This window comes from Montipora capricornis, chromosome 14 (genome assembly GCF_036669925.1).
Source record: "Montipora capricornis isolate CH-2021 chromosome 14, ASM3666992v2, whole genome shotgun sequence".
Classification (NCBI taxonomy): Eukaryota; Metazoa; Cnidaria; class Anthozoa; order Scleractinia; family Acroporidae; genus Montipora; species Montipora capricornis.
This window is the reverse complement of record NC_090896.1, coordinates 738,575-758,411: the sequence shown is the minus strand read 5'-3', so window position 1 is coordinate 758,411 and position 19,837 is coordinate 738,575. Positions and strand designations below refer to the sequence as shown.

General features: G+C 39.2%; 1 protein-coding gene across 6 annotated transcripts in view; it reads left to right on the top strand.

The window, feature by feature from the left end:
• Positions 1 to 18,526, top strand: part of LOC138032190 (adhesive plaque matrix protein 2-like) — a 45,398-nt gene extending 26,872 nt beyond the window's left edge. For 4 of the 6 annotated variants that reach the window (XM_068879802.1, XM_068879799.1, XM_068879801.1 and 1 more), the window contains 19 exons: positions 752 to 862; positions 1,434 to 1,544; positions 2,045 to 2,161; positions 2,749 to 2,862; positions 3,081 to 3,191; positions 3,385 to 3,492; positions 5,006 to 5,188; positions 6,120 to 6,215; positions 6,314 to 6,421; positions 7,019 to 7,129; positions 7,693 to 7,803; positions 9,160 to 9,270; positions 9,612 to 9,740; positions 11,067 to 11,189; positions 11,346 to 11,495; positions 11,762 to 11,860; positions 15,112 to 15,210; positions 16,974 to 17,049; positions 17,297 to 18,526. In XM_068879802.1, coding sequence (XP_068735903.1) covers positions 752 to 862; positions 1,434 to 1,544; positions 2,045 to 2,161; positions 2,749 to 2,862; positions 3,081 to 3,191; positions 3,385 to 3,492; positions 5,006 to 5,188; positions 6,120 to 6,215; positions 6,314 to 6,421; positions 7,019 to 7,129; positions 7,693 to 7,803; positions 9,160 to 9,270; positions 9,612 to 9,740; positions 11,067 to 11,189; positions 11,346 to 11,495; positions 11,762 to 11,860; positions 15,112 to 15,210; positions 16,974 to 17,049; positions 17,297 to 17,363 — 2,135 coding nt within the window. In that variant the 3' untranslated portion in view covers positions 17,364 to 18,526. Of the gene's footprint in view, positions 1 to 298; positions 595 to 751; positions 863 to 1,433; positions 1,545 to 2,044; positions 2,162 to 2,748; positions 2,863 to 3,080; positions 3,192 to 3,384; positions 3,493 to 5,005; positions 5,189 to 6,119; positions 6,216 to 6,313; positions 6,422 to 7,018; positions 7,130 to 7,692; positions 7,804 to 9,159; positions 9,271 to 9,611; positions 9,741 to 11,066; positions 11,190 to 11,345; positions 11,496 to 11,761; positions 11,861 to 15,111; positions 15,211 to 16,973; positions 17,050 to 17,296 lie in introns of those variants that run through there. The other 2 variants (XM_068879803.1, XM_068879798.1) reach the window with 2 other exon arrangements.
• The last annotated feature ends 1,311 nt before the right edge of the window (positions 18,527 to 19,837 follow it).

Here is a 19,837-nt window from a genome sequence, read left to right as displayed (position 1 = left end):
GGTCAATGTCTATTAAATATTTTCTTTAATTTGCCTTTTCTGAAAGTGTGCACTATTGTCGAAATGTAATATTTTATGGCGCCATTTTGTTATTAGGTGCTTTTCACATTTCGTGAAACGAGTTGGGGTTAAGCACCTGTTTGGAAAACAACAGTTTGCCTCTCGAAATCGTTTCATTGTGAGGTAGTTTTCGGGTGGTTAATTATGATTGATTCACATATTAATAAACCGTAAGCTACTTGACACTTAAATCAAACTAGCCCTAGTTAGCACTCAGACCTCAGCATGAAAAATCACATTATTGTAGAGCAATAATAGTGTAAGAAAATGCGTATATGTGTTGTTCAGTGAGAAGGCTTTTGATCATTTCCAGAGATATCGTTACTAGGACTTGTCGACTGGCATTGGGAAATGGTCTTCTCAAATGCAAACAAAAACTTACGCGGACTTTGAGGAATACCAAATAGAGCAGAGCTGTAATTCATCGTGTGCCTTTTAAAAGGCTCACAAAAATACACTCAAGAGTCAAGCTATTTCCCGGGGGCTGGAGTGAGAGGCTAGACCACAACACCGGGAACTCAATGGCATACCCAAGTAATCTTTGCATTATTACAAAGACAGTACTTTCCACTCAGTAACTGATGGTCCGGCGATGTCCGAGGCCTAGCTCATAGCCGCAACCAACTAAATCCTCTAAATATAAACTTCAGATTATTGGGATTAATTTTGCTCGCATTTATTTTTATTCCAGCACATTCAACTTGTGAGCCAATCCCGTGTCAAAATGGTGGAACATGTACCGTGGTAGCCCATGGGTACGAATGTACGTGCTCGCCAGGATTTATGGGAACGCATTGTGAACGTAAGCCTCAATAAGATTTTAACGGTATTTACTTTTATTATATTTATCAGATAGTACGCGCGCAATTATTAAGTAATTTAGCGGGTCGTATTCTAGAGTACGGCCCGTGGTACCGCTCGCTAAATTTGAAATTTTGATGCAACATTTTCTAGTAACCTTTTCATGTTGTCTATGCAAAATAAACCTGTGAAACTGTTTGAATCGTGCAAGTAACTAGTTAAAAGATCTTCTACGATTTATTTGTCTGTCAGATATTCTAGAGTACGGTGCGTTGTACGCATGCCAGTTATTTGCGGTAGTTGAAGGTTCCGCTTGACTTCAACTAGTTTCCTTTCCCCCGCGCCGGCCTTTTAATACCTCACAGACATATTAAATAGCTTATAATAAATGTCCTCGTTTTTTCCCTTTGATTTATGGCCCGCACACCAGCGGAAAACAATTTGGACCGTAACTTACAGTACGAACCTCGAACTCGGTTAGTAAGAGGTGTGTATAGAGACCAGCTCCGTTATGGCTGTTCAGAGAGGACTGACTCTTTCTTTCGTTTTTTTCCTGTTGTTTTTGTGTGTAGTTAGAAGTGAATGCGAGCCTAATCCTTGTCGGAATGGAGGTACATGTTATGACGTAGGTCAAGGTTACGAATGCACATGCGCAAAGGGATTCCGAGGCGAGAACTGCGAAGGTATCATGTTCACTAGTTTGGTTAGTTGTCCCGATGTTGATCGTCGTCATCGTCATTGTCCACATTGTCGTCGTAATAAGAGTAACATATTATGCTACTAGCAGTGCCCATTTTTTGCCCAAGTTATACTCAAATTATGCTTGTTTTTTCAAATTATGCCGCTTGCAAAAAGTCCAGAAAACTACCTAAATGTACAAAATATTACATCGCTAATGGAATACTGGAGTAGACGTACATTATAAGTCCATTATAACGTACATTATAAGTCCCAACAGGAAATAAAAACAATGCTTATGCAAAATTTTGGAGGGACAAACAAAGAGTATTATGGTATTTTTGATATTGGCTAATTACTGAAAATACGCGCTTTCCATAATAGTGGTCATCTACAGTACAGCAAGGCAGACATTGAAACTAAAGGCAACTGTCTTCATTTTTCCGCTGTCTAATTCAAAGTTCTCGTGGAATTATTTTTCATTCTAATCCTCGTCTTTCAATAGAGCAGAACAAGTGTCACCCAAATCCTTGCAGAAATGGAGGAACTTGCACCGGCATCAACGAAGCAGAAGGATTTGAATGCACTTGTAGAGAGGGGTTCAAGGGCAAAAATTGTGAAGGTAATGAAAATGACTAATATGAGAAGGTTTTTAAACACTCTGAAGTGGATCCATATCCTTAAAAGGAAAGAAGTGGTCCTTAGGTTTGAATCAACCACTTGTCATGGTCTGCGTGGGAGCATACAGTTTTGTCCTTCCTTTAACATCGCGAATCCGAAAATGGAACAGTGGAGTTCAAGGCAAAAACTTGTATTTTTTGTTCCATAGAAACTCGTCCGCTCATATAGACCATAGTTAGTAGAGGAGACTGGTTATGAAAGCCGGCGCACTTAGTCACTTCACGTGACTAAGCGAAGACCATAACAAAGAGATGTTCCTTTGAAGTCCACCGGCTTTCATAACCAGTCTCCTCTACTAGCTATGTATAGACATAGACGAAAAGCAAACAACACACTAAAATGCTTGGCAGTTTTAGCAAATTGGTGGGATCATATGTGCAGCATCAGGGACGTACTACTCTATATATGCTCTTGACGTTACACTTGATCGGTCACTTTTGTAAAAGAGCTGTGGTGAAGTGTTGAGAAATGTCTAGCAAGAAATGAACCTCACCAGCTTTCCTCGACTTTTTTGTTTTTGTTTTCTAGAAGTCAATCTTTGTCTTCCTAATCCTTGCAAAAACGGTGCAACGTGCACAGAAAGATCAGGAGGAAGATATGAATGCACGTGTCCCATTGGCTACAAAGGGATTACGTGTGAAGGTAAGAAGGAAATTGGGTGTGTGGTAGATTATCACTTGGCAAAGGAGGGTTTAAGGATGTTTTTTCTAAAGCATGAAAGTTTTAATTTAAAAGTGATCGCAAAGGTGACAAATTTACAAAACCGTGTGGACATTTCTTAGCTTACCAAATAAAGTAAAGGATTTAGAGAAGAAAACAGAAATTGAAGTGGAATATGTGATGATTTGATTTCCTTCTAGAAAGAAGCATTTGTTACTCAAATCCTTGTATGTATGGTGGTACTTGCCTTGATGAAACATACGGCTACAGATGCAGCTGCAGAATCGGTTACAGTGGCATTAATTGCCAACGTGAGTATAGATATTTTAGCTTCAGATACCACGGTCCTTGACGGAAGTTGTACAACATCGCCATTTATTGACAATTGGTTCTTTGGTAGAGGCTAGTTATGAAGTTGAAAACTTTGGGAAGCAGTGTCTTATTTTGCAAAATCTTAGCGAGTGGACTCTTTGTTAACCTTTCGTTGTATGCTTTCTTCATTAGATCACGTTTGTAAACCAAACCCATGCCACAATGGTGGATCTTGTCTCGAGGAAGGTTCTTCCTACAGATGCGTCTGTCAAGTCGGTAACCATGGAGATAGATGTGAATGTGAGAGTGACGTTCGCTATTTGTTTTAATGCCAAATTCGTGTGCAGTTGTACAATAACGCATTTTTTTCCCAAACGAGCTTCGGAACTGGGAATTGTATTAAATTACTCGTAAACTATGGACAGTTTTGAAAACATAATCTTCTTTTAAACGTTGTGTTCTTTAAATGATTCCAAGTACCGAATTTATTCTGATAAACGCCCTGGACGTTTATTTGAAAAATTACGTCGGGAAGAGCTGGGCGTTTATTTCAAAAGTTGGTAATTTAACCTCATGCAGATTCCAAATATGTACACAATTCACAGAAATGTTCACCGCAGGCATATTGCAGAAAAACACATCTCATTCTTGATATTAGAGCAGCGATTATTATTATTATTATTATTATTATTATTACTATTATTATTATTATTATTATTATTATTATTATTATTATTATTATTACTATTATTATTATTAAGGACGGTGCCTACTATTGTCATTGCGCATACGTTCTGCGCATCTCGAGATACTCGGGTTTCCTATCAGTGAAGCTTACTAATACAGGGATATTTTTGCCCGGTTTAAAACTATCCGGAGAAAGTAGATCTTAGTAAGTACTCTTGGTATCCAAAAAGAAAATTGGGGGTAACCATGCATTTTTGAGAGATAATTAAGCTTCAGTTTGAGAAAGAACATCGTACATTGCTTTGCATTTTAAAGCTTTTTACAAATACTATTCATGAATTATATTCGAAAAATGTGTGGTCATCCCCAATTTTCTTGTTGGATTTCGATAACACTAGTCAAGATCTACATTTCCTGCATAATCATAAACCGGGGCAAAAATATCTTTGAATTAGTGGGCACCGTCCTTAAAACCAAATTTTTCACGACATGTAAAAACCTAATTTTACATCGTGACTAACAATTTCATCGTTTTCCGAATCGCTGTCTGCTGTAAAGTGCTCAACTACTGCATTTTAAATGCTTGAATTATATAATCTGAGTTGTCTTTGAAAGGGTCTGGCCGTTTGCGTTCCTCCAAGATTGAAAGCTGAGACCGAAGTTCTGTCGCTCCAGGTGCACATGGCTGATCTTTCTTAAAGCAATGAATAGAGCTATTCGAATACGAATGGTCATTGTTTTACAAAGAACCTCATCTTTTTAAATGTTATTGTAAATGAAAAAAAAAAACGTTTTTAAAAATATTAAACATTACCTTTTGGTTTTTTCTTAGAAAGGGACGTTGAATACAAGTTTTTGCAAGCTGAGAGGGCGTTTATTGGATAATAGACGTTTATTAGATTAAATACGGTATAGCACACTCACCAATAGATGAGCCATTGGGGCAGTTTTCAAAGATATTCTTACCATTTCGTTCGTTTTATATTCCTTTGTTAAGTGATGGGTTGAAAAACGTCACATTGGTTTTCCGCGTTTTCAATTAAAATCCACCATAAGGTTAAAGCCATTGGCTACTTTCATGTCATCCTAGTTGTTGTTGTTGTTGTTGTTGTTGTGGTTTTTGCAGTGGTGAGTTCTTGTTTGTCGCATCCTTGTCTTCACGGAGGAACATGTATCGATACCTACTTCCTGCATAGCAACCTTGAACCAGTGAACATGTATTCCAATCCTGCCATCCTCGAATCCCAACCCAATGCATTAGCTTACATTTGCAAGTGCATTGCTCCCTTCGCAGGACACAACTGTGAAGGTAAACTTATCATGATGATGATGATGATGATGATGATGATAATGAGAATGATGTCAAGATTTGAAGGGAGAAATTCGGAGAATCTGGAATGTGACAAACCGATTGTCGTTGGGGCTCAAACTTGGACAACTGATTGGAAAAAGCCTGGGAGTAAGATTATAGACCTCTTTCATAATAGTCGCCACATAACATATTCTTTTGCTTTACTTCTGATAAGCCTTTCTATCCTCGCTACGAGGGGAAAAATTCAAAAGAATGTTTGTTCCAAAAGGACGGCATTTGGTCAAATAAACACAAATACAAAGGAAAGCAAAGGTCTTCGTTCATTTATGAAAGTGGTCTATAATTGCGCTGCGACAGATCAGAGCTAATGGGTTACTATTAATTATGACAACATAGCTAACAAACTATAGTGACAATAATAAACATAACTTCATTTAGAGGGGCTGTATCACAGTTGAGTTTGTGTAGTTTTACCAATGACTCGCCCCTACACTTTGTGCAAATTAACGTTACTTACTTCAAAACGACTCAACTCAAAGCTGACAAAAAAGGCTGTTGAGAATACATAACTTAAATTACAAACAACAACGATAAACTTTGAAAAACTGTTAGGCTGAACAGTTTTCGAAAACCCAGGTTGCAATTCCGTTTTAATCATCTTCACTTTAGCTCATCTCTTTCTCCTTTTGTATTTGATGTTTTAATCAAACATTCCTTCGGTGTTTTACGTAGTTATTTTCATGTTTCGCATGGTTTGCTTTCCAGTTTCAAGTCGCTGAATTAGGCTAGATTTCGTTACACAGCCACTGGAGTCTCAAAGCCGAAAGCACTTGAATTGCTCTACTTTTGGCGAGACTGAAAACCATATCAAGTTAGATAAAATGAAATGTTCTAATTTGCAAGGCTCTCGGTTTCCGTTTTCTCCTAGATGATCGGTGCAGATTTTGCAGTGCAAATGCAGAATGCATCTTCAGCCATTGCGTTTGCAAGGAAGGTTTTCATGGAGATGGCAAAACGTGCAAAAGTAAGGTCATGGACTATTTAAATTTGTATTGTTGGCTGATTTTGGAAAAATGAAAAGTGCCTGTTAACTTGATGCTCTTGTTTTTGCTGCGTTGCTAGGAAACGTTTGCCATCCGAATCCGTGCAAGAACGGTGGAACATGTATACCGACAGACTCCTCTTATGACTGTGATTGCGTTCTGGGATGGACTGGACCACACTGTGAAAGTAAGTTGTTGAATCCATGACGAAAGCCAAGATTCTGTATTCATGCCCGGACCAAACAAACGCAGACATATGACATTTGATAAACATGTGATATCATAATATATTTAAACGTTTTCGTAAAATGTGTGTTCACGTAGTCCATTGTTTACTTTTTTTTGTTTTTGTTGTTGTTGATCTTCGGATCATTTGCTTTGTTACCTTCAAAAACAAATAGTCCTGACTCGGTGGCCCAGAGTCGTTCAAAGGCCGCATAACTTTCCCGGAAGGACGAGACGATCCGACATGATCCGACAGTTTCAATCTATTCAAATGTTTCAGTTTTTTCTCACGTAACCGTGCACACTCTAGGCACATCTGAGGAAACATGTGTCTATGAAAACCTCGGCCATGGCTTACCGTGAAGCTTATTTTATGCTCTAGATAATGATTTATCCATTGGATAACTTTATCCAGCCATTGAACAACTGGGGCCAGATATTTATTATGTGCTGTTTTTTCCGTTTGCCTGGATCAAACGTGCCTCAGCCAGCGACAAAAAACTGTAGATAGAGGTGTTTGTTTGACTTTCTTTTCTTAACCTTTTTTGCGTCTTTCCAGCTCGACAATATTGCATCCCGAATCCTTGCAAGAACGGAGGAACTTGTATCCCGCAAGAAAATGGTTACAAGTGCAACTGTCTGAGTAATTATGAAGGCAATGACTGCGAAAGTAAGTTTTGCGCTGTGTTAAGGGAATTAATGTCCTGATCGAGTGATCTGACCTCGTTCTGGCCAGGTAAATCACAGAAACAACCAGTGAAGTTATCGACTGAAGAATTGTTTTATGGATGGTGCTACCCACCACTTAGGGCCTGGTGCGTTGACCCTTTGGAATTGTCCTAGACCTTCTGCAGTAACTGAATGAGTGCTTTCAAAACTAAGTTGCCCAAGTTGCATACACGTTTGTGTATTACAAATATCACCAGTAACAAACACAGCCTTGGTATTATTAGGAATTTTTATTTATCCCTTGGTATTTCTAAGCCGCTTTTCATTTGTTTTGGAAAAAAATTCGATGACGATGTCATCAAAGTTACTAATCACTTGTTCATTAACAATTACATTTAGTATTAATTATTTTATTAACTCAAGTGTTTATCTCAGACGAGATCATGGAAGCCAGGAAATATGTGGCAGTGGAATAGTTCTTGTAAATATAAGAAACGGTGAAGAAAATGCATTAAATGTGAAAGGAATGTTCTTCGTATTGATCACAAACGTTCTACTTTCCAGAGGCAAATGTGTGTTTTCCTAATCCATGCAAAAACGGAGGCTTGTGTAAAGAGATGAATGGAGTGGCGACCTGCGAATGTCCTGTGCGCTTTGAAGGAAATTTTTGCGAGAGTAAGTTAAAAAAGAACTGCAATGACACAAAGGGGGAAAAGCTAGAGTAGTTTTCAATTGAGTGTCGAAAGTAATTAGCGAATTGCTTTGGTTTTGCATCACGTCACTCACTGATTGGTTCAAAGTTCTAGCGCCATTTTCCCAACCAATCATGAAGTGAAACCAAAACCAATCGTGGCTTGCGCGTGCACATTTTCCCGCGCCTTGTGTCGGCTACGTGTAATTACACGAGTTTTGGTTGGTTTACTAGATTATCTCCGTCCTTTTTGATTGGCCAAAGTAATTACTTTGGTTTTGCTTTTACGACGCTCGATTGAAACTCACTCTAGTACGTTCAAAAGTTAATAAACAGTCATACGACGAGGAATCAAATACAAAATATTCTCATTTCTAGTCTATTCATCCACGAACCACGCACAGCAAATACCAGGATGCAATATTCGGAGTGTGTGAAAATTTCTGTGCCTGGAGAGATGCGCAAACTGAGTTCCTTTGCGGAAGCACTGCATTTATAAATGTGCACGAATAAATGAATGAATGTGTCCGCGTAGCGCAAATTCTAAATACGAGAGAACAGCAGGAGTTCTCAACTTGTTGTATGATTCCTTTGGCACTTGAAAGTGGAAGCCTTTGTCCTTTTAGAGATTTTATCTTATTGTTGAAATAAATAATAAAATCCGATAATAATAGCCATACTTTATCTTAGTGAATAGCGAATAGTTTATTTGAGTAAAACGTTGCAGGCAAAGGGCTGAATTGCGTTATACATTAAATACAAGAGTAGATACTAATAGACAATTATATACAATAAAAATTGAAAAAGCGGCGTTTGGCTCTTAGATTATACTTAGACTTATGCAAAAGTGGTAATAGCTTATGTAAACGATGAGAGATATCCCCTTCTATTGAGTTAAAGAGTGACTGGCTTAGATGATGGTGATGCTGCTCTAATGACTCTAAATTCATGGATAAGAGAGCGTCTGAGTAAGTTTGATTTGGACAAATTATTGCTAACGCCCTCTTTTGCACCCGCTCTTAGTCTTTAACCAAGTACTCAAGAAGTGAAGAGTGAAAAACTGGTATGGCATAATCACATACAGACGTTATACAACTAGACACAATAACACACAACTGCGTGCTGGTTTTAGTGAGGAAAGAAAACCAGATTACCCGGATGCAAAAACGTTGGACACCTTGATAATAAAAAAATCCTCTTAACGTTGTTCAAGTTACATCAAAGATTTCGTCTGCCTGCACCCTTTATTCGATTTAACTGAAAAAGGGCAGTTTGCTGCACCCTGTAAAGCCATATTAAGTAAGACTTTTCATTGGTTCTTTTTTTGTTTCAAATTGCAGTGGATAAGTGTGCCAAGTGTGATTCCCACGCACGATGCGACAACGGAAACTGCATTTGCATGGAGGGATGGGTGGGTGATGGCCAAACGTGCACTCCTGAAGATAAAGGACGTAAGTATTTCACCATTTTGCGTGTATCGTCCAAGAAGGAATCAATGTCCAAAAACAGCCGTTGAAAATAGGTTTCGATAATCTACAATGGTGGACAAAATTCCTTGGGACACTTCTGTGATTGCATTAATTTTCTTTTTTTTTTAAACGGAGTTTTAAAAAAGCACTGTTGTCCGTTTCAAAATGCGTTGCTATCATTAAAAGGGTATAAGAATGTGAATACGCAGTTCATCGCCCTGACGGTGAGGTTCTTCTCCAGTCGGATAAGGGGTTTAGAACTCGTGTCACAAGTGATTATCTAACTCAGGACTGGCGACTTGGTGGTTTTTTTTGCCTTTTAGCTCCTGGTCGCCGCAGTGCTTGTCAGTCCAACCCCTGCCAAAATGGCGGAGAGTGCGTGGAGAACGGTGATGCGTACCAATGTCTCTGCAAGGAAGGGTATACTGGTGAAAACTGTGAAAAGTCAACAGGTTTGAAATCATAACCTCTTAGTTGGATTGTTTTATAAAGGAATGTTTGTTGACGTCATTCTTTACCGTTTTGTTTCATTAACATACGAATTTGTTGACAGAAGGCATCATGCTAATTACAAATTGACTTCAAAAAGTAAAAGAACTTGTTAAACTTAGTTAAATCTTTTAGCGTTGATAACGAGCCGGTTATTAGCCATGAAAGACTGATAATTCATGGGTGACAAAGGCGCTAATAGTAATAGTCCCTTAAATTCTTTGTAAAATTTCTAATTTTCAAAGTATCGTTTCTCATAGATTGTCTGGTATCATTCTTCACAGAAGGCTCATTATGCAATACACTTTCAATATTCAGTACTTTATTTTGGGATGATTGATTAGAAAACGATAACTAATGAATGAGGCAAAATTTAATTGACGTTGGAAATGAAACCAAAGTAATTACGTCTGCTAATCACAACTGACGCAGACACTAAGATGAACCAATCAGATCGTGATGCAGCTTACAGCTACTTTTGCTCTCACTTCTGAATGGCTGAGTTCCAACTGCGGCATTGAAACACAAAGTCAACAAAGTTGATTCTTTCAAATATTCACGTCATAACACTATCATATCTATACTAGGCTCTCCAAAACGTTTTATACCATAGTTCAATGTTCTTCTGTACATGAAGAGAGAAACATACAGTGTACTTTACCTTTCGACACACTCACCCGAAGTGTTTTTTTACCCTAAGCGGGACTCAAACCCACGTCTCCCTGGTTACTAGTGCTAAGCCACTACACCAACATAGCCACCACTCTGGTAACATAGCAGATTAATGAGGTGATTTGTAGTTAGTGGGGATCCCTAGGGCCCAACTTTTCTTCATTTGAGTGTGTAACTTTCATTCAATGTTCTTCTTCTAAAGTGGCCGATGGCCAACTTGAAAACATTCAATGCTTTGGTCACACCACACATCCTAATATTTGCGCTGAAGTTTTTCCTTTTAATCATCTATTGCAAATTAATTTTTGCTATGTAATTCCCTTTTTTAAATTGTGCGAAACAAATAAATTGATCAAATGGAATGACTCCTCATAGTTTGCAAGGGCTCTTTATTGACAATACGCCAAGCCCTTCAATTGGTACGTTGCCTCTGACCTTTCTTGAGTTGACTGGACTTGTTTATTCCATTTAATAAGTAGTCGAAGCATTGTTTTTTTCCTGGCCACGATCGTTTTTGTTTATTTTTCTTGTTCTGAAATAACGTAGTATGGGAAACATGGCACAAGAAAAACAAAAGGAAAAAAAACGATTGTCAGATAGTGTTTTGTTAATCACAGGTCTTACAGATCCGTGTGAACCAAATCCCTGTCAAAATGGCGGACAGTGTACCCCAGTGGACAATAAACCCCTATGTGTCTGTCCGGAACAATATGGGGGAGAATTCTGTGAAAAATCCGTTGGTAAGCGATTTATCTCAATCACTGAATTGCACTTTTTTAAATGCACGACTAGACAATAAAGTGGCGTTATGAAAATTTTAAATAATGCAGAGTTAAATGAACCTAGAGAAAAAGATTATTTTATTGATAGAAGTTTGTTGTTGTTCTTTGCATTAGGTGGTGGCCCAGGGCCTGGCCCTGGCCCGGGTCCAGGGGGTAAGTCACCGTGTCACCCCAATCCCTGTATGAATGGAGGCTCATGCACTGAAAACGGTGGTGGATACGACTGTTCATGCACCACACAGTTCAGTGGACCTAACTGCGAGAGTAAGTATTCACTGCTAGTTGTGCATGCTTCGCTTGGATCTAATATTTCTAACATTTTGTTACTAACGTTGATGTCGGTAACATCAAAACATAAACATATCTTACAAACTGAAAAAAAAAAAAAAACATCGCGGATAGTTTAAACGTTAATTTTAACTCTCACTTGAAAACTGCTCGATTTGACCTTTCGGTATGTGTGGCAACTTTGTTGCGGATTATTCTGTTAAGCTATGCTTTTCTGATATCGTGCACTTTTGCAATTGCAGTTGATGAATGTGAAAAGTGTGACGTCAATGGCATTTGCGTGAACGGACACTGCAAATGTAGACATGGTTACATTGGTAATGGATACCAGTGCGAGAGAGGTAAGTAGTGAAAGCTTTCTTTTGTTCAAGCTGTTTTAACAACCAAGTTGAGTCATTGCCATATTTGTGATGAAATGGTATATGAAATGAATCATATATGAACTGCGGATATGAAATCAAGTGAAGCTATGATCTTCGCAGTTATGAAGGCAATTTTTACAATTGCGTAGAGAAGCCTGAAAAATTCAGGACTTCAACGGGGTTTGAACCCGTGACCTCGCGATTCTGGTGCGACGCTCTAACCAACTGAGCAACAGTTGGTTAGAGAGTCGCACCGGAATCGCGAGGTCACGATTCATTCCTCACGGGACCATTAGAACCCACAAATGACCAGCTCCCAACGTCAGTGGCTTCATAGCTCAGTTGGTTAGAGCGTCGCACCGGAATCGCGAGGTCACGGGTTCAAACCCCGTTGAAGTCCTGAATTTTTCAGGCTTCTCAACGCAATTGTAAAAATTGCCTTCATAACTGTGAAGATCATAGCTTCACTTGATGCCATATTTATGTTGGTGGTGCAATAGGAGACACTGGGAACGAGGTTGGGATGAGTGGAGAGAACACACCCCCATGCCCTATGGCAGTTTTTTTCAATCTATTTTAAAGTTCCCCTGTGACCAAAAAATCAATTCTTATTTTTCTTTGGATTTTAAAACTATGTTAACTAAACACTAAGCGACCAAAATTTTAACCATTGATGTCAAAAAGACACCTGACGTCAAACGTTCACTAGTTTAATAATGCAATGCGTGCGTACGCCACAGAATTATTATGCAGCACGGGAGTTTTGGGTTGTCAGACATTTAAACTCGCGTTTCGCATATATAATTAGCAATAACACGCTGAAATTTTAAGCTAGTGAGCCTTTGACGGCACGTTTCCCTGGATCTAACCCTCTGAGGTCCAATCGGTCAGTTTTGAACGTGAGTAACGGCCGTCCGTTACACTCAAACTAAACGGCCTTTGGATAAAAATCAAAGCTCAAAATTTTGCCAGTCACGTGTCAAGCAAACACACTTTCAAGATCTGAAGGAAAAAAGGAAGTGCCATGATGTGAAAGTTATTTTGGTCTCAAATTTTAATGACTTAATTACGAGTACCCAACCAGGTGTCTTCCTAAAATAGCCGCGCATCATGACCACGGGCTAAATTTAGACTGAAATGGTGGATGTGTTGTCTCTCCTCGTCCTCTCTTGGTCTAAGAACAGCATCATGGCGGCCAGTGACCTAGTATTGATGGAGACTTCACTGTTTGTTTAACGCAAATTAAGAGAGGATGAGCAAAGAGAACGGATCCCCATGACTTATCATAGTTTTTAAAATTGTATTTTTAGTTTCGCAAAGCTATTTCAAGTCCTCTTTCCCATCATCATGATAGGAATGATTGCCACGCATATTTAAAATTTCATTACGGAACCCTAATCCTAACCGTAAACCTTTCATTACGTCGTTACAACTGGCCAATCAGGTGCCTCTCTAAAAATAGCTGCATAGCTAAAATTTCATTTTAAAAAACTCTCATTGGAAGAGGCCCATGTATGGGGATTCCTTCTCTTACCTCATCCTCTTTTGCGCAAATCAAGTTTTTGTAATGTTAAAAAATGATGAAAGCGAGAGGCGATCCTCTCACTTATATTGACAATTTAAAGGGGAACTGAAGGGGAAAAATGAGCATTTGTTATTAACACTTAAGACCATTCACAATAATGTTTTCAGCTTTTTTTCGGCATATCCGTTCTTTTTCCACCTAAAAAAATTGTTTTTATTCCGATTTTGGGCCATCAGCATTGCGGCTTAGAATGGAGGAGTCAGCGGTCATTTTTGCATTTTATTACGTATGATATGGGGAAGACATGCGAGAAAACCTCATATAGAAGCAGGGTTAAGACCAATGTTTGTCGTGATTATTGAGTCCGCGAAGAAACAGCAAAGCAAGGAAGAAAATATCCACAGCAGCACTTGTGTTTATCTTGTTTCTCTTGATTATGAAATCTCTGTTCCCCACATCATACGTCACAGCAGGCTAGTGATTTAGTTTTTGAGTCCGCACTGAAAAGGCCGAAAAAGCGGGAAAAGCCCAGCTTCGAACGTAATTTTCTCGCAATAAAACAGGAAACGAAGAAATAACTCCTCAAACTTAACTTTACTTATTTCAGGCTTTCCAACAACAACAAAATGTTAGAAAAATTGCTGATCTTGGCCTTCAGTTCTCCTTTAAGGAATTGTCTCTTCTTAGCAGACACCTGAAAATTTCCCTTGAAATAACTCGATAAATGAAAGAAATGTTCATATTTAAGTGCGGGTTAGTGGTCCCAGCAAATTGACCGGGCCGCGGGCTCAACTGAGTGGCTTCATAGCTCAGTTGGTAAAGCCTTTCACCGGCATCGCAGAGGTTATTGGCTCGAATCCCGTTTACTGCGCCTTTCAATAACATGCGGACTCTTAAATTCAAAGGTCAACCGACAAATGCGTTTTTCGCTACCGTCAATCAAATGTTCGGCGGCTCCTCCAAGCTTCCGACTATTGTCGAGCGTGCAGTAATCAAATCAAATCGTTGAGCACAGTTCAGTCAACATAGTCGGAAGCTGGGAGGAGCCGCCGAACATTTGATTGACGGTAGCAAAAAACGCATTTGTCGATTGTCAGAGTCCGCATGTTATTGAAAGGCGCAGTAAGCCACCGTAGTTGTGACAATTGCCAAAATTGTCCTTTATAAGTGCGAGGGTCGCTTCTCCCTTTCATCTAGAGCGGTTTTCAATTGAGCGTCGAAAGTAATTAGCGAATTGCTTTGGTTTTGCGTTACTTCACTCCGTGATTGGTTCAAAGTTCTCGCTCCACTTTTTCAACCAATCAGAAGTAAAACCAAAACCAATCGTGGCTCGCGCGTGCACATTTTCCCGCGCTTTCTGTTGGCTACGTGTAATTACTTTCAGTTTTGATTGGTTTACTGGATTTATCAGTTTTGATTGGTTTACGACACTCAATTGAAAATAGCTCTATAATCCGCACTTCAAATATATACATTTATTTCGGTAAAATAATCTCCATTGACATGGGAAAAGAAAAGAGAATTGTAACAAAACAGAAAAAAAGGAGTCTTGCCCTCGCGTGCATTATTACATGGCCAGGTAGCATAGGTACAATTATGGGTCCATAGCCCTTTAGCAGTGATTTTAAAAGGAGTAGTCTATACCGTTAGTCTTTAAGGTTCGTTTATTTATTTATTTATTTATTTGTCCTTTTGTTTTACGAAGAAGAATCTGAATGCGAAGGTTGCAGCCCATTTGCACGCTGTCAAAATGGAATTTGCGTTTGCGTGGAGCATTTCGCTGGAGACGGTTACAACTGCCAACGTAAGTCTAAATATAAGTATAAGGCAAAACACGCTGCAATAAAAAGCAAAAATCGATTAAGAGGTGCTATTTCGCTCTGAAATGGATTTGGAAGTAAGCATTTTGAGCAGGGTGAGTAGAGATGATCCAGACTTGGAGAACATGAAAATTGAAGTGATTCAGATTGCTGTGACAAGCAACAACTGTACAGATTTTGATATTATGTTGTTTTCATATAGATTCGATACAGTTATCTTAACCCTTTGTTGAAGGTATAAATGTTGTTGGTCAAATCCGGTCTCAGGTTAAATCCGTTTTTACCTAGGTTCAATCGGTGAGCCTCATTTTACCTTAGTTTAAAGAAGCTATCAACACCCCTCCCCCCCCGCCCAAAAAAAGGGCTGAAAACACCAATACTTTCCCTCAAGCTGTCTTAAAATATCTCAACACATCTTTATATATGTTTCGTAGCATCTTAATGGTTTCTGTATTCATACACTTATCCATTCAGAGTCTCGGCATTACAACATAGTAAGGGTACAAAGAACTGCACTATGCACTGACTGGTACCCGATCTCGGACTCTTCAGATCTACAGTACTGTGTCTTCACCACTAGACTATATGGGCAGTCCATCAATTTCGATGAAGTCAAGAGACGCGAGAGAGTATGTTATGTAGATTTGTTCTTGCGTACTCTTAGGTGATCTGCAAGGCTGGCTCTGGATCTACATGACCGTTTGCATTTGCTACAGATGAAGTCACTGTCGCTAGGAATGGAGTGGCACCGATCATGGGTTGACCAATAGTCGGCTTCCCGCTTCTCCTCGACTGTTTTGGTTTCTTGGCGTAGCACGTCATCCCATGTTGGTCTGAATGAGGCTGGCTGTTCCCAGGTGTCTGTGTCACTCTCGGTACACTTCGTTTGATGTTTCAGGGCGTCTTTATAGCATAGTTTCTGGCCGCCACGCTTCCGTTTCCCGTCGGTAATTCACTGTACAACACTTGCTTAGAGAGGCGGTTACCAGACATACGAGAAACATGTCTAGCCTATCGAAGCTGAGCTGCGGTAATCAAGGCTTCAACGCTCACAACTCCTGTTTGTTCCAGGACAGTCACATCAGGAATTCTGTCTTGTCTCTTGATGTTCGAGATCTCAGTGGCGATTGTGGCGGAGTTGGACTCTGGTCAGCTGCCTGGTATATCTTCGTTACAGGATCGTAGCTTCCGTGGAGTATAGAAACGTTGCAGACTGCGGAGTTGTAGATATTAATCTTAGTACAAAGTTTGATGTCGTGACGTGACCAAAGACGCTACTTGAAAGACCCGAAAGCCTTACCGGCTGCCTTAATTCTCCATTCGGTTCCAGCATCGGACGAGTTCTTGTTGGTGACAGTGCTTCCCAGATGGGAACCATTTGTGGTTCTGCTACCCACATATACTTCAACGACGAACATGGTCAACCCAACGGAGTTATTTACTTTTCTGTAATAAGTCAATTGATATCCATGTATAATAACCAAAACTAATCCGAAACCTGAATTTTTCTCTAGGCTTATTTTAGGCTCCAAATAGTTTCTTTAATTCATCTGAGTGTGCAACCAATTCAACCTAGGTAAAAACCCATTCAACCTGAGAACGGATTTTACTGGCAACATGAACAAAAAGAAAAAAATGAAGGAGCTCCCGTTACGAAATTGTGTTCCTTTAAGACCTTCTGTTTGGATATAGGATAAGGGTGTGGTCCATTTAACTCTTGAATGTTTTGCATTGCTTTTTCCCTTAGCGACACAACCGTGTTACAATTGTCAAGCCCCGAACGTGTGTATGCAAGGCTCGTGTATTCCTTCTAATGGCAAAAAGTAAGTACCGTTTTCATCCGCCCATGAGATAGATGAGTCCTATATCTTGTGTAAACACCTTAATAAGTGATTTTATTGAGCATTTTATTAAGTATATTGAATTCTCTTCAAGGTAAAGTGCTAGCTTCATCGTATTGCTTTTTTTTTAAAAAGGAGATATTGTCGACATATTGCTTTTAAATTTTTGATAAAAGAGGGGATAATAAACAACTTCATTGAAAATTGGTCCATTTAACTATTTTCACAGGTCAGTGGTGAAGAGACTCAAACATAAACGTTTCATCGTGAAGGAGGCAAATAAACATCATCATTAAAATGTTTCTTTTTAGTCCGCTAAAATCACAGTTTTAAATGATAAAAGGAAGAAATGAATTTATGAACTGTAGGATCGTCGGTAACTTAGTGGCCAAGTTGAACGTTATATAGGTATCCATCAAAATTCACTTAAACGCACTTAAGTTTTAAGTTCACTTAAACTCAGAGGAGGGGGACCCTAACCCTAAACGCTCATAAGGACTTTAATTGAGAATTGTTGAGATTTTGTTATTTAGACCTTATTTACACTGGTCAGGAACTTGTATCAGGCTAAAATTTCAAGAGCAAGCCTCGTGTTTTATCCGAATAGGACTTAGACTGAAACTTCAAAAACCACATATCATATCGATGGTAGCTTTAAAATGAAAAATGATGTGTTTCTATTTAATAAAACTGAAGCCATCTTGAGAAAACGGTGAGAAGCTACCAGCCTTGAGGCATATTTCTCTTTGAACCTAAATGGCCTGATTTCACTGAGAACATCATATACACCTTTTAACGTTAACTTGAAAAAAAAATCTGGTTTCCTATACCGGGTTATTAATTGTGGTATAAATATGGATTTATTTCATTTACCTTTAATTGTTTAAGACGTAAAGCTAAAACCTTTGCTGAAAGGTTAATTACAGTATTGCTGGAAAAGCGTTTTGGGTTTTTGTACGAAATAAGTCACTAGACGTTTGTCCAACGTTTTTGATGGAAACCGTAATTTTCTCCAGTCCAGACACATATACATATCACACATATAAAGTTTAAATTAATATCTCTCGTGAAGTCACCCTGGTTACGTCATTTGTTTATATTCGAGATACAATGGGCCATTTCCGAGTTAATGTCTGCCTCCTCTTCAAAGCGAGTCAAAGTGCGAAATTTTTATCATGAAAATTAGTTTTCGTTCATATGTAAAGTAGAAGAAATTTCGATTACAAAAACTTCGCACGTAGACTCGCTTTGAAGGCGAGGCAGACATGAACTTGGAAATGGCCTACTTGGCCGATACTACTTCTTTTAAAAATTATTCAGCTCAATGTATACTTTCCCAGACGATTCAAGCATACGTATGTCGCGTAAACGCAACTAGCAAAGGCAAATAACTGAGTTTAAATCAAGAAAGGTAATTTTAAAGCCAACTAATGAATAAAACCAACTAATTGATGTACTATTTGCTTGTTTTGTAATTTATTCTGCGTTTTGCATATTGCTACGCAGCTAAGTGTCGTCGAATTTGAAATAAGACAGCGGTTTATATCGGTAGTCGTTTGAAATATTTGGTAAAGAGGCAGTCGTAAACGATTTAACGGTGTTGCTACTCCTTTAAACTAGGTAAGGCATGGCTTTATGGTTTTCGACCTTTGTACACATTTGAACTCCACACATAGAAAAATACCAGTGGTAACAAGTGGGTAACTAGTTCAATTTTGCCGGCAACAATAAAATTTGGATGATAAAGCGTAGTTCTAATGAGGGAGAGAAGAGTAAGGTCACTCAGACACAAGATGCTATGCTCTGATGACGAAATCTTGTTGAAATTTTTGGGCTGGGGAAACTTTCCTTTTACGTCATAGAACGGTCTCGGGTTTCAGTTGCGCTCTTCTCAGAACTCTCACGATCAGCACATAAAGATGAGGTCAAAGAACAAAGACGTGTCGTCGTCGCTCGCCTAGCTGTAAAAAAAAGATCTGACATCACGTGACACTAGAATTTAAATGCAGCGAAATAAACCAAGACATCCTCCCTTATTTGAGTGTGTATATGTAGCTCTCAATGTCTCTTACTTCTTGTGCAGCAATGTAATTGGCTTTTTTTAGTTGGTCCTGACCTTGGAACAAATGATTCAGCTTCCCGGTTCAGCTGGCAATCAGAATTCTCTCCGCCGATTTCATGTCCCTCCCTAGTTACGAAGGCCGTTCCAATTTATAACCATACCTTGTTCCAGTTGTTCCAGCTTTATTCCCTGCCGGACCCCATCCTTACCAGTAATCTTTCCCACTACTCGCCTGATCTTCCACAGGGCCACGCCCTCAGCTCCACCTTTTAACATCACAACTGCCCCTTGATCTGGAATGTTGTGGCTCCTCCAGAAGTCTGATGTGGTCATTCTTCAAGAGTGTGAACGAACTCTCTCGAGAGCCTTTTGCGAAGGCTCTCTTTGCTTTGCCGCAAAAATCTTAAACGCTTCGTCTTGTCCCTCTCTTCGATCTTCTAGAAATCTTTTGTGACCGAATCTGGTTTTCCTTTCAGCCATGAGGTAATTATCGTAACAACAAGTAATTATAAGTGCTTTATTGAAGTAAGCAATTCATCGACATCATTGACAACGGATCACCAGCAAGGCGTCAATACGGTTGACATTCCTCGAACCAAATATCACACTGGGAAAGCCCTTCATGGTACATGTGCCGTAAAAAAGTTCTCGCAAGTTCTGGAGTCCTGCACGATTTTCATACCGCAGCAGCAAAAGCATCTGTGTCTC